At 21.5% G+C, this 14,060-nt stretch overlaps 4 protein-coding genes across 4 annotated transcripts, besides 27 other annotated features; 2 read left to right on the top strand and 2 right to left on the bottom strand.

Moving 5' to 3' along the window:
* Window positions 1-16: part of a sequence feature (AT_rich) that runs on past the window's edge.
* Window positions 17-79: 63 nt separating this feature from the next.
* Window positions 80-201: a sequence feature (AT_rich).
* EDI_325260 (uncharacterized protein) lies at window positions 110-1,555 on the top strand (the record flags this gene model as incomplete). Its single annotated transcript, XM_001735679.1, has 1 exon — window positions 110-1,555. The coding sequence occupies one exon, from the start codon at window positions 110-112 to the stop codon at window positions 1,553-1,555; it is 1,446 nt and encodes a 481-aa protein (XP_001735731.1).
* Window positions 1,537-1,569: a sequence feature (AT_rich).
* Window positions 1,570-1,575: 6 nt separating this feature from the next.
* EDI_325250 (uncharacterized protein) lies at window positions 1,576-2,538 on the bottom strand (the record flags this gene model as incomplete). Its single annotated transcript, XM_001735678.1, has 1 exon — window positions 1,576-2,538. One exon carries the CDS (start codon window positions 2,536-2,538, stop codon window positions 1,576-1,578), a length of 963 nt encoding a protein of 320 aa, XP_001735730.1.
* Window positions 2,539-2,675: 137 nt separating this feature from the next.
* On the top strand, window positions 2,676-3,713 carry EDI_325240 (uncharacterized protein; the record flags this gene model as incomplete). Its single annotated transcript, XM_001735677.1, has 1 exon — window positions 2,676-3,713. The coding sequence occupies one exon, from the start codon at window positions 2,676-2,678 to the stop codon at window positions 3,711-3,713; it is 1,038 nt and encodes a 345-aa protein (XP_001735729.1).
* Window positions 3,111-3,205: a microsatellite.
* Window positions 3,449-3,535: a microsatellite.
* A 62-nt stretch (window positions 3,714-3,775) lies between the features above and the next one.
* Window positions 3,776-3,921: a sequence feature (AT_rich).
* A 40-nt stretch (window positions 3,922-3,961) lies between these two features.
* Window positions 3,962-3,996: a sequence feature (AT_rich).
* Window positions 3,987-4,808, bottom strand: EDI_325230 (uncharacterized protein; the record flags this gene model as incomplete). Its single annotated transcript, XM_001735676.1, has 1 exon — window positions 3,987-4,808. One exon carries the CDS (start codon window positions 4,806-4,808, stop codon window positions 3,987-3,989), a length of 822 nt encoding a protein of 273 aa, XP_001735728.1.
* A 7-nt stretch (window positions 4,809-4,815) lies between these two features.
* Window positions 4,816-4,857: a sequence feature (AT_rich).
* A 7-nt stretch (window positions 4,858-4,864) lies between these two features.
* Window positions 4,865-5,126: a repeat region.
* Window positions 5,109-5,509: a repeat region.
* A 35-nt stretch (window positions 5,510-5,544) lies between these two features.
* Window positions 5,545-5,646: a repeat region.
* Window positions 5,551-5,636: a repeat region.
* Window positions 5,647-5,713: 67 nt separating the features above from the next.
* Window positions 5,714-5,764: a sequence feature (AT_rich).
* Window positions 5,765-5,792: 28 nt separating this feature from the next.
* Window positions 5,793-7,349: a repeat region.
* Window positions 7,322-8,131: a repeat region.
* Window positions 8,107-9,842: a repeat region.
* Window positions 9,843-9,856: 14 nt separating this feature from the next.
* Window positions 9,857-10,439: a repeat region.
* A 3-nt stretch (window positions 10,440-10,442) lies between these two features.
* Window positions 10,443-10,534: a microsatellite.
* Window positions 10,535-10,536: 2 nt separating this feature from the next.
* Window positions 10,537-12,523: a repeat region.
* Window positions 12,524-12,899: a repeat region.
* A 216-nt stretch (window positions 12,900-13,115) lies between these two features.
* Window positions 13,116-13,141: a sequence feature (AT_rich).
* Window positions 13,142-13,187: 46 nt separating this feature from the next.
* Window positions 13,188-13,367: a microsatellite.
* A 53-nt stretch (window positions 13,368-13,420) lies between these two features.
* Window positions 13,421-13,471: a sequence feature (AT_rich).
* Window positions 13,472-13,487: 16 nt separating this feature from the next.
* Window positions 13,488-13,519: a sequence feature (AT_rich).
* A 272-nt stretch (window positions 13,520-13,791) lies between these two features.
* Window positions 13,792-13,972: a microsatellite.
* Window positions 13,812-13,887: a microsatellite.
* A 9-nt stretch (window positions 13,973-13,981) lies between the features above and the next one.
* Window positions 13,982-14,060: part of a sequence feature (AT_rich) that runs on past the window's edge.

Raw genomic sequence — 14,060 nt, 5'->3', positions numbered from 1 at the left:
TAAAAAATATAAAATACATTTCTTTCTAATGAATTTGTTCTTCAAATTCATCAATAAAACAAAGTTAAAAACCCTTGTGAATTTATAATTCATAAATAAAAATAATTGAATGAATAAAACTCAATTTGAGAAATATTATATTTATGATATTTGTTATTATTGTGATTTAAAAAGTATTCATTTATTATCATTAATTAATAAGAAATATCATAAAACTATTACAAATTCATTATTTGCTTTTGATACAAATAATTATTCATTTAACCCAAATGCAAAATTATTTGAAGGTGATTTTATGAATTTATTTTCTTGTTCTTTAAATTCATGTGATTCTTTATCAATATCAATTGGAAATAATAATTCATTAATTAATCAATTTAACAATTCAGAAGATGAAGAAGAAGAAATAGAATTACTTCCTGATACACAAGAAATACCTCCAATAGATCCAGAATTTGATCAATTAATGCAAAATGCAATAAAACCAATTAAATCAAAAGTTCGTTCATTAAAAGTCTTTTTACCTACAAAATGTTTAACATCATTTAAATCATTCATTTCATTAGAAAAATTAACTCTTTCATATGACTTATTATTTACAACATTTCCAACATTAAATCAAGGAAAAGTACCTCAATATCTTCAAAAATTTCCATTAAAATATTTTTGTATTAGTGATGTACCACTTCCATTATGTAAAGAAATTAATCAAATCTTTTCATTAATAGATCATTATTGTAAAAAAGTTATTATTCCATCAAAAACATTATTTACTATTGAACTTCTTGAATTAATTAAAAAAACTCCAACTATCATTTTCTTTATTTATCAATTTATTCATCAAAACCTTATTGAATATCTTCCATCAAATATTATTATTCATCCATTAATTGTAGATCAAATGAGTCAAAAATATTGTGGTTATAAAATTAATTTTACATCATTTTCTAAAAAATATTTCCCATTTTCTATTTCATGTCAACATATTAAATCAATTTATTCAACAATGTATTTATATGCTAATGGTGAATTACCATCTTTTGTATCTTATAAAGATCTTCTTTCTTTAAATTTAAAAGAAGATAAAACAATTAATAGAATTAATTATGATTTTACACCCTTTAAAACTTTAACCTCATTAACATTAACTGCACAAGAACGTATTGAAAGAAAAGTTCAATTACCATCACAATTAAAAGAACTTTATATTGATTGTTTTATTCATTTAATTTCTCATCTCAATCAATTACCAAATGGATTAACAGCATTAACATTAAGACAAATAGATTCTTTATCAATACATTTACCACTAACAATTAAAAATCTTCAACTTCGATGGTTTAATAAATGTACATCAATTGATAATTTAAATCAATTAAATGAATTAACAGAATGTGATATTAAAGGAATGTCAGTTAAAGAACTTTGTTTTTCTTATTCTTTAATGAAATTATCTTTAATGTCATGTCATAAATTAGAATCAATTAATGATTATGACTTTATTTTTGATCTTAAACCAATTATACAAGATTGTCCAAAAATATTATTCAATTAAATTTATTTATAATTGATTTCTTATTCTATAAAAAGAATAGATTTTAATCCCATTCCCATAGGTTCTTTCATAAATGCATCTACTCCAATGTTAGGAGTATTTAAATAATGTGAATTAAATGACATATTTAATGAACAAATTTCTTCAAGTGTAATTGTATAAAAATATCCAATTTCAAGAATTGTTGATTTTAATTCATCATCATCTTCCATAAAATCAGCAATCATTAATGAATAATGATTATTTGAATCTGCTTCATATTTTCCTTGTATTTTATTTTTATTTCTTATTGCAAAAACAAAATGTTTTGGATCATTAACCCAATTTCCAAATTGTTGTGGAACAAGATGATGATAACTTCCAAATACTTCTCCATTTTCTGTTTCTAATAAAATAATAATATCTGTTTTATTCTTTAAAATAGATAAACAATTTTCTCTTGTAAATCTTTCTTTTTTATTATTAAAAAATACATGTAATTTTTGCTTTCCAGTCCATTGATGTAATAATGATAATTCTTCTTCATTTAAATTACCTATAAATTCATTAGATTCTTCAATTTCCATTGGAATAACTAAATTACCTTCTTGCATTGCTTGATATGCTGCAATAAGTTCATTAGAACATTTTATATCCTTTTTTGGTTCTATATCATTAGATAAATTATTCTCTTCTTTTTCTTCTTTAGTAATAATTTCATTAATAGAATGGATATCTTTTAAATTAGTTTTATTTGTTCTTTCCTCAAGTAAAATACGTTGTAATTCTTCATTAGAATTTTTCAATTCTTTTATTGTTGTATTAAGAACCTCTTTCTGTTTTCTTAGTTGATTAATTTGTGTATCCTTTTCTGAAGAATTAATAGATTGTTGTGCATCACTAACAGGAACAGGTTTTGAAGTACATTCATTAATTTTAGGTAATGAACAGAAATTAAGTGTTCCATAGTTTTCAATCTTGTTAATAGAAATGGTACAAGTCATTCACTTGGTTCTTGTAAAATCAGTTCTGGAATGAGATCGAATGGTTATAATCATCTTTTTGATATGTTTAATAGTAAAAGAAACTACAATAATAGTAAAATTGAATATAAGAACTAGATAATGAAAAAAACCTAGTAATGACTGATACACACCAATCATGGATTGATATGGCTACAGAAACTGATGTTGCTATCCAACAACCTATAGTTGAAAAGGTTGAAGAAACACAAAAGCCACAAGAAATGACATATTATAAAGAAAGATATGGAGAATCTGATTATGTATTAATGTTCTGGAACCCAAGTCAACCCCTTGAACAATGGATGATTAAAGACTTATTAGAAGGAATTGATGTCAAAGCTAGAGGAATTAGAGTAGGTAAAACTGGAAAGTGTTATGCTGATTTTGAAAATGCTGAAACACTTGAACGTGTAAAAGAACTTGATGGAAATTCAGTAGGAGATATTGTTATCACTGTTTCTGCTGTTCCACCAAGAGATGATTCACAAAAGAATTCATTTAATAAACCAAGAAGAGATGGTAGAGAACCAAAGGAAGATGGTAATGAACAAAGAAGAAGAGGTAGAGGAAATAGAGAAGGTGGATCATATAGAGAAAGAAAAGAAAACCAAGAAAGAAAGGAACGTGGTGATGGAGAAGAACGAAGTCATAGAGGACGTGGTGGGTATAGAAATAATTATAGAAATGGAGAAAAACGAGATTATAAACCAAAATATCATTATGGTAATGAACAACAAAAAGAATCCACAAAAGAAGAAGTAAAATCATTAGGAACTTCTTCTCAAGAAACACCAATTGATTCTAAACCAATTGAACATAAGACTGATATTAAAGAAATTCCAGCTCATAACAACACTGAAAAAAAAGAAGAAAGACAACAACTCCCACCAAGAGAAGGAAGAAGATATGGAGAAAGAAAAGAACATACACATGGTAGAAGAGAAGGAGGTGATCAAAGAAGAGGTGGAAGAGGAGGTAAAAAACAATTCCATGCATCTGAACCAATTGAATGGGATAATGTTAAGAAAGTTTCTCACCCTGTTGAACAACAACCTGTTGTTGTTAAACAAGAACCACAACCTAATATACAAGATGATGAAGGAGAGTGGCAAGAAGTTAAATCAAAAACACAAAAGAAGAAAGGAGGAAAATAAAACGTTTATTTGTTTTAATACGAAGAAATTTTTAAGGGTAATAATTAAATAATCAAAGAAGGAAAAAAAATTATTTAAAAAAAAAAGAAAATAATTGGTTTTATTTTTCATTTTAAAATTATTTGTAATTCTTGATTTTAAAGTTTATTAAATTAAAAAATTGTTTTTATTAAAAATCAATCATTTATATTTAAAGAATAATAAAAAACCTCCTCCCCTTTATCATTATTATAAAATATAACACAGCCTTATTTTAAAATTATTTATTTTGTATTAATTAATTCTTTGAGGAGATGTTTGAAAGACAATAGTTCTTATTACTGTAAATAACTGATTATGACCAACTATTTTTGAGGAATCATCTATAGAATAATGCTCTGGAATCCATTTGTATATTTGACTGTAAGGTGCTCCAAAGGGATCTGCTTGGATAACAATTCCCATATTAACATACAAATATTCTCCTTCTGATTTAAAGTAAAAGGCTTTTGTTCCATTTTTTGATTGTTTCTTAAGACGCCAAACTTCTGTTTTGTTAGTCTTTGGATCATACCTGAATATCCTATGTTCGGGGTCTTCAATCCAATTATCCTTTTTAACACATCTTTTTGATACATAACAACCAAAAACATCTCCTCTTTTACTAATATTAACAATGAGAAGATGTGGTGTATTGTATATTTTATTAAAGAACGATTTTTTAATCGAATCTACCGAGTTTGTTTTGTTTTCAGCTGAGTCATAAATGACTTTTGAAAATTGAGGTTTGATATCGAATTGTAAGTTTGGAATAGTTTTTTTAAATTGTTGAATAATATCATCTTGTTTTTTTGCATCGCAAATCTCTTCTGAAATGTCATTTATGACAGTTTTAGGTTGTACACCCGAGTTAGCAAAAAGTTGCTCTAATCCTTCTTTCATTGTTTGACTTGAATTTGTTAGAAGTTTTATTGATTCTATTAATTCATTCATAATCGTTTTGAACAAAAGTAATGGAACAAATGGTCCTGTCATCAAACCAGTCACATTTGAGATTTTGCCTAATCTATTTAATAAACACTTTTTTTCTTCATAAAAAGAGGTTGACTCTGCCATAGGTTTCTATTAAAAAAAATAGTTTTATTTATTTTTTTGTTTTTAAAAAGAACTTTAATAATAAAACAGTAAAACAAATGAAAGAGAAAGTTATATCAACTAAAAGTCAAAGTATAGAAGAGTGACCAAAAAAAGTACCATCTGTATGGACAGAAATACGTTAATTATCACAACCAATATATTATAATAGAATTTATCATCATAATAATTATTATAATAACGATAAAAATCATTTTACTCATCACCACTCACTTTTATCGTCATTATCATTATTTTAAACAAATCTAGAATAGAAACTATAATAAATTAAATATGAATTATTTATGACTATGTTTTCATCATGTTGAGAAGTGATTCTTTCACTTTATTCTTCATGTTTTATTTCTATTCATTTATTGTTTTTTTTTCAATCATTCTCAATTCAAATATTTCATCTTTTAATTTGTTATCTGATTTTTATTTTGAAATAAATGAATATTAAAATTCATCATTATTTGTATTGTTATTTTATGTTTGACATATCAATAACATTATGCGTATGGTTTATCTCATTTATCATCAACATTGTTTAAATAGTCTTTCTTGATAACACACAATTTATTCAACTCAAAACTATCATTGGTAAATGTATTTACGTGTTGATAAATAATACTATCATCATAATAAATACCTCATTAATACTCACTCATAATAAATAATGACAAAGAATAACTAATCAATCTTAAATATGAAGTTATCCAAACAAAGGTAATTTCATAATCAGATGATAACTACAAATTCAAAACATGGAAATATTTTATGGTTCCATACAGTATCTCTGATGTGCTACATTTGAATCATATCAAATAAGTAAAGAATAAAATAAGAAAATGGAATGAAGAATAATCAATAACAATTCATCATTCATTAAATATAAATAATTTATAATATTTAATATAAATATATTATTTATAAATGAATTTGATGTTACAACTAATTTTAAATAAAAAGCAATTAATTAAGTGTTAATAGAATCTGTATCTATTATTCATGGCTCACTGGAGACTAATCCTGTCAATGAGTCTTCTTCATGTAGTTCAACAGCATATATTTAGTTGTGGTGGAAGAATGTTCAATGACATCCACTGTATTCTTAATTACAAGTTTTTTAACTTCTTTTATGATGTTAATTTCATTTTTTAATTCTTTAATTAATTTAATACTTTCTATATTTATTAATTAATTTATTGAAATTACTACTGCATTTATTTTGATATCTTTTAATTTCTCTATTTTCATTAAGCATATTCTTCATTTCTTTATACTTATTTCTTTTATTCCAATACATTCAATTAATATTATGATATGCCACAATAATCATATCAAATAATAGACAAGTTTTATTCTTTTTATTTATTACATATATATATATATATATGGTATTTTATGATACTATCAATAACTTTTTGATATTATTTAATTGTTCAATATGATATTGATGTCATTGTATTAGAACATTGTTTCATATGTTTATTTCTTCTATTGATTATTTCATTTATATTTTCTTATTATTTAATATGATAATACCAATATTGTCATATTTCTCAATTTGTGATTTTTTATGACAAATACAAGATAATAGAATATGTTCTATTATTGATATATTGTATTTACAAAGTGTAGAGTATTTTAATCATTTTTAATATTTTATCTTTTCTGTACATATTGAATATTACTCTTTCTTATATTTTATTTAATTGGAGAAGTGAATTCTTTTTAATATTGATTGACTTCAATGTATTGATTGTAGTAGTTTTATATATAAATTTTGATTCAAACAATAATCTAAAATATCTATTTATTTGATTTCAATTTATTAATGTATTTATTTATCATTATATTATTTATTTTTATTTTATTTATTATTATTTTCAATCCCTTCATTTATTATGTATTTTATTTCTTCTTCTTTGATTTTATTTATTATTATTTTTATTTATATTCATTATTCATTTCTTTCAATATCATCTATCTAATATATTATTTATTATTTCATTCTTATACAATATTACATTATTCTTCTAATTATTTCATTAATATATTCATCATTCATGTTTATTATTCATTATTTCATTTATATTGATATATAGATTGTCTTTAGAGTTACTAACACCAATGTATTTATTATTTATTTTATTATTTCAATTTCAATTTTATCTAAATTACATTCCATTTTATTAATGTTGTTGAATATCTTCAGATATTAATTAACTCATTATTAATTATTGTAATATATCTTATATTACTACATTCATCATTTATATCATCAATTTTCTTCATTATCTTTTATTTGATGATTTTATAATTGAATATATCATTAATTTCATCTGATTATCATACATTTAAATATTTATACATTTCATCTATTTCATTTATTGTAATATTTTCATTTCAAGATATTATTTGATTAATATTCTTTATTTCTTGGTTTATTTTCATTCATTCATTTCTTTATTCTATTTATTATTTATTTATTTGTTGATTATTCTCATTTATTCATTATAATATATGATTTATATTATTTAACTTATATTCATTGATTTGATAAATTATATTTATTTTGATGATGATAGAGTTGATAATGAATCATAATGTAAAATTCATCATGTTAATATATTATTTATATTCATTATATTTATATCATATGATTATATTCATTTTATTCATTATATTTTATATATTATCTATGTTGATTCATTTTATATTAAATTATTTTAATATTTATATTACATATTCATGACTCATTGATTCATATAATGTATTAATTTCATAATATAAATCTATATATTTTGTATATTTATCTTCTTTTTGTTGATTTAATATAAAACTATTATTATTCATTATTTATCAACAACAGATTATAATTTACATTATAATTGATTTCTATTAATTTTAAATGATTTATTATGAATATTAATTCTATTATGAATATTATCTTTTAATAATGATATAAATATTTTTATAATTACATTTATCCAATTGATATGATGATAATTAATAACATCATTAATATTACTTCATTTATTGATTAATATTGTTCTGCAATTTACCATATTTAATTTGATGATTTCATTGAAATTTAACAATTCATTAAATATATTAAGAATATATTCTCTTGATAATGATATTCTCTTCATTTAATATAAATATATAATGTCATACTGATTTCCAGTTATTTATTTTCATTATAAATAGATTCAAATCATCCAATATGATAATGATATTATCATAATTTATGTATATTTCATTCTAAATTATGATTTAATTTATTTTCATTTATTTAACTTGATTGATGATAGAGTTAAGATATTCATCATCAATATCAATAGTGTTATTTTTCATATTAATGTTTTTTATTATTGGATTACACTCTACTTTCCCTTCTATGATGGAGTTCATTTTCGTTTTAATATATCTTTTAGTTGTTTCTTTTATTCTATGTGACTTTTTAATATTATTAATGTATTCCTTATCATTATTTACATTATTATTTATTACTTTTATTATGTTTTCTATTTGTTCCCATCTTATTTTCTTATTTAATTTCTTATTTAACCAATTAATTACAAAACAATACAACACATCAATTAAAATTCTATTTGTTTGATTTATTGTGTTTTCTTCTCTTCTTGACTGATTATTATTTCTTGTTTTTTGATATTCAGTGTTTTGTTCTCTTCTTCTATTTCCAGAATTGTCTTTTTCATAGTTGTAGTTTTGTTCATTTGTATTGTCCCAGATGATGATGTTCTCAGTATTTGTTGTGTATTTATCACTAGAGTCATTGTTTTCTTCTTCTCCAGTTCCTTCTGGGATAAAAAATTTTCGATACTTTCTTGTTGCTTTGATATTAATTGATTTTGTTCTTCATTTTCTCTTTGTGTATGGTCTAATTCTTCTTTTGTTATTTCTGCATTCTCATAGTTTTCAATCATACTTTTTTGATATTCAATGTTTTGATTTTCTTTATCTCTTATGTTCTTCTTTAACAGCTTAGCACTCTTCTCCAGCTCACCACCTTTAAGGACTTCGTCCTTCTCCTTCTTCAGCTTCTCACAGCTAGCTCGGAGCGTGAGGATGGTTTCATCCTTACCTCCTACTTCTATGTTCCTTCTACCATTTGCTTCATTAATTTTTCACTGTAATGAAATATTTTCCTCTTTTAATTTAGAGTTTTCTTTTCTTATTTCATTACATGTAGTTTGAATATTGTTTATTTGTGTTTGAATATTTTCTATTTCTTCTTCAATCTCTTTCCTAACTGTTTCTCGTGTTTTTTGAATCATTTCATTTGAAATAGTTCGTTCTTCTTTTTTGTTTGAAGTTCTTTAATAGTTTCTTCTATTTCTTTAATTTTATTTTGAAGTGTGTTAATTTCTTATTTGTTGCTTTCTTCTTCCTTTTTCTCTTCTTTGTCTTGTGTTTTCTCTTTATTTTCTTTTTCATTTATTATTCTTGCATATTTACATCTATCGTTCATTTCTTTGTTTCGATTTTTGTTTTTGATTTCTTCTTCGATTGTTTTAATATCTTCACTTTTCCAATCTTTTGTTTTATCTTTGATTTCTTCTTTGTTTTTCTCTAGTGTTTTCTTCTTTCTTATTGAATATACTTCTTGGAGAATATTATACCATTTCTTTACCTTCATACTTTTTAAGTATTTCTGATTATTCTCCTTCCTCCCATTTTCTTGTTATTCTTTTAATTTTCTTTTGAATTTCTTTTGTTGTCAACTATTTAGATTTATTATTTGTATAATGTTTATTATCATTATATTTACTTTCTTTCTTATTTGTTTTTATTTGTATTCTTCTTTTTCTATTCACTATTTTCTTGTTATTTCTTTTATCATTATTATTCATTTTATTGTTATTTCATTCTTTCTTTTCTTTGAACTTGAATATGTCTTGTTTGATTTTCTTTACAAGACTCTATGGTATTACTCAATAGCCATGGCAACAGAATATAATGTATGTTCTGAATTGATAAAAGGATATGAAAATAAGAAAATAAAAAGTAGTTAATTAATGTTAATAATTTCATTTTATATTGTTCAGTGGAGATTAATTAATCCATTTGTTTTAAAAGTGTTTATTCATCATCTATTAGTTCATTCTTTGATTTTAGTTGTTGAATTATGACAATTTCATTTTCTCTTTTATTTGATGTGGAATAGAGTATTTTAAACATCAATTATTTAAATATTCATTATTTAATTTCTTTTTGATTTTAATGGATATTAAAATTATTCTTTATTTTCTTATTTTAAGGAGAATATATAATTACTACCGTATTGCTATAGGCCAATATTCTTTTTAGTATCAACCACTAGACCCTTTTTCTTTAATAATCTTATATTATCAAATATATTTGTATCATAATAAGTAATAACATCATCTTTATAAATACCCATTCTTTTATTATCAATGATATCCCATCATTGTAATTAATAATCACTGTTATTCTTGTAGTACTGGGTAAGATGTTTTTCTAACCAAATACAACGTCATAACAGCCCATAACTGGTGGAATTGAATGATGACAATATTTTAGGATTCTGTGTTGTGTATCTGACGTGCTACCTTCGAATCTGATATGAAAATAAGAAATAAATAAATAGAAAATAAAAATGATAAAAAATAAAATAAAAAATGAACTAATTATAGATAAATAACAATAATATTAAATATTATTATTTTATTATTATTTTTTATTATATATTATTGTTATTTAAAATAATAAAAAATGAAATAATATTTAATTTAATGAATAAAATGAAATGATGTTTATTAAAATGATAAAATAATAAATAAAATGAAGTGTTATAAATGTGTATTTAAGTATTTAATCATCTGGTTTTAATCTGATATTCATTAAATTAAAATGGAAGAGTTAATAAACAAGAACACTCATTTCTTTAAAGAAGAAATAGAAACACTTCCAAATATTCAACAATCAATTGATGATATTAATAAACATTATCAATATTATTTAGGAAGTATTAAAAATGAAATATTTGAAATAAAAGCAGATGAAACATATTCAGAAGCTATTAAAAGAGGAGAAGGAATATTTGATAGGATTGATGAAACAGAAAGAAGAAGAAAACTAATAATAGAAAAAAGTCAAGAAACAATTAACACAATAGAAATAATAAAGAATCAAATGAACAAAATAATAGAAGAATGTAATTGTGATGAAGAAATACTAAGTAAAACACGGAATGAATTAATCAATACAATCATTTCAATTGAAGAAATGATAATGAAAGATAAAATATTTAGAAAACCAAAAGAAAAAGATAAAATCACCCAATCATTTAATAAAAATAAAGAAGAATGGAACACATATTACAGTGATTATTTTGAAAGGAAGAAGAAACAAGAAGAAGAGAGAAGAAAAAAAGAAGAAAGAAAGAAACAAGAAGGAGAAAGATTAAGAATAATGAAAGGAATGAATACAATGGAAGAAATGAAACAACTAGAAGAATGGACAAATAGAAAAGTATCCAATATATTATTTGATTCAGATATTGATAATTGGAATATTAATACATCAGTACTTGATCAAAGAATAATAAATAAAGAACATATAATAATTATTATTGAAGATAAAAAAGGAAATAAATTTGGAGGATATGTTAATGTGAAAATTGATAAAGTTAGAGAATGGATAGATGATCCAAAATCATTTTTATTTTCATTAAAATCAAAAGGAAGAATACAAGGAATGATGAAATTTGATATTAAATATCCACAATATGCATTTAGTTTATGTAATAAATCAGTTGATTGTTTGTTTGGATTTGGATTAGGGGATATTCTTGTTTATAAAGAAAATTATAAAACATTATCATATTGTGAACAACATTCATATGAATATAAAGGAACATTAAATTCACTTTGTGGAAAACAACATCCAGATCGTTTCGCACCAGAACGAATTATTGTAATTGAAATGAAATGATTTTTATTCATTATTATTTATTTGAAATATAAAAACTAAAAAAGAATATAAAATAAAATCAATAAATGAATATGAACAGCCATTTCTTTCATCTATCAATCAATGAAATGGTGAATATAAAAATGTTCATATTTCATTCTTGTTTTATTTAATTTGAAATAATCATATTCATTGTGTTAATTTAATAAATAATAAAAAGAAATAAGAATAAAATATAAATAAAAATATAATAAAATATTTATTTGATTCTTTTTTATTTATTTTTTATTTTATTTATATTATTTTATATTTATTTATTTTATTCTTCTTCTTTTATCTTTATATCTATTATATATTTCTTATTTTATTATTTATTTTATATTCTTATATCATTTTATTCTTATTTTATATTTATTCATTATTATTCATTTCATATTAACATTGATAAATAACAATACAACATATAATAAATAAATGATATAAGATAAACAACAATAAATAATAATAAAATATAAACAAACAATATAAACAAACATAAAATAATAAAATATCATCTAATATAAAATAAGAATAACAAAGAATAAAAATAAGAAATGAATGATGTTTAGAAAAGAAAAATTAACAAAAAGAAGAAATGAATGATGATATTCAAAGATAAAAATCAATATAAAATCAAATATAATAAGAATAAGAATGATTATATCTTATTTTATTATTATATTCTTCTTTATGATTTGAATGTGGTGTGTCAGATACACTACACAAAACACTAATATGTCCATTTTTTGAATCACCTAATTATCTTCTGGTTATGATATACCTTTGATGAGATGACATACCACATAACACTAATTGTTTATTATTTATTATGACTGATTATTATGGAGGCATTATCAATAATGATTATTATTTATTGTTATTATTTATTATGATATAAGATTATTTAGTTATTATGATATAAGATTATTTATTTATTATGATTTTAGTATTATTATTTATTATGATACAATATATTTATCATTGATACTTTTGAATTGAATACATAATGTGTTTCAATAAAGATTATTTAAACAATATTGATGATAAATGAGATAAACTATAATCATAATTAATTCATATTTTTCTTTCTTTTTATTGGAATATATCATGTCAGAAACTCAACACAAAACACTAAAATGAAACTAAAGTTCTATGCCATTTATTATCATTTATCAATGTTTCTTTTAGTAAAAACAAATAGCTGTTGTTTAATTAATAGGATTATTGTCATTCTTCGCATCATTTAAATAATAACATTTATTATTGTGATTGGTATGAAATTTGTATATTTTAATTATTATTTTAAAATTGATGGTGACATGAATTAAGGAATATCATTGATACATTACATATAAATTATTATTATTATTATTATTATTATTATTATTATTATTATTATTATTATTATTATTATTATTTTTATTATTATTTTTATTATTATTTTTATTATTATTTTTATTATTATTTTTATTATTATTTTTATTATTATTATTATTATTATTATTATTTTTATTATTATTTTTATTATTTTTATTATTCAATAAGTTATCATTTTTAAGTCATTTAGTGGTTCTCTTATATTGTTATTCATAAAAATAATTATTAATAGAAATGAGTACTTTAAAATAATAAAATTATTTGATGGTTCGTTTCATGAATAATTATTTTATTGTAATAATTTTAATTATGCAATTATAAACAATTAACACTGTCAATCTATCAAAACAAAATCAACTAATTTATTCTTTTAATAATAAGTAATAACTCGTCATTGTTTCATTCATTTGATATCATTGTATTAAATAATTTTTTGTAATAACCCATTTATTTAAATACTTTTTTTTATTAAGAAGTCATTAACTCGAATTAAAAAGTTATAGAAATCATTGGACAAGTATTATCCAATTTATTCATTATTTATGAGAGTTATTATAAATATTCGCATTTCAATTAATGATTGTTATATTATTTTTTATAATATCCTTTCATTCTTTGTTTTTTTTTTTGTATCCTTTTTGTTTCTTCTATTTCATATTTTCTTTATTTCATACTCTTTATTCATATTGGTTTATTCATTGTACTGTGATTGAAGTTATATATATTTTCTTAATCATTGTTGTTGATTACTTATTTTATTTCATAGTCACTGGATATTATTTTTCAACTTTTATTTTTAATTTTTCATATTCTAAAGTTTCATATATTAATATCATTTATATCATTAATTAT

The sequence above is a fragment of the Entamoeba dispar genome, genomic scaffold (assembly GCF_000209125.1).
Source record: "Entamoeba dispar SAW760 scf_1105229459313 genomic scaffold, whole genome shotgun sequence".
NCBI classification, from domain to species: Eukaryota; Evosea; order Mastigamoebida; family Endamoebidae; genus Entamoeba; species Entamoeba dispar.
The sequence above is the reverse complement of the archived record's forward strand: the minus strand, read 5'-3'. Positions and strand labels throughout refer to the sequence as shown.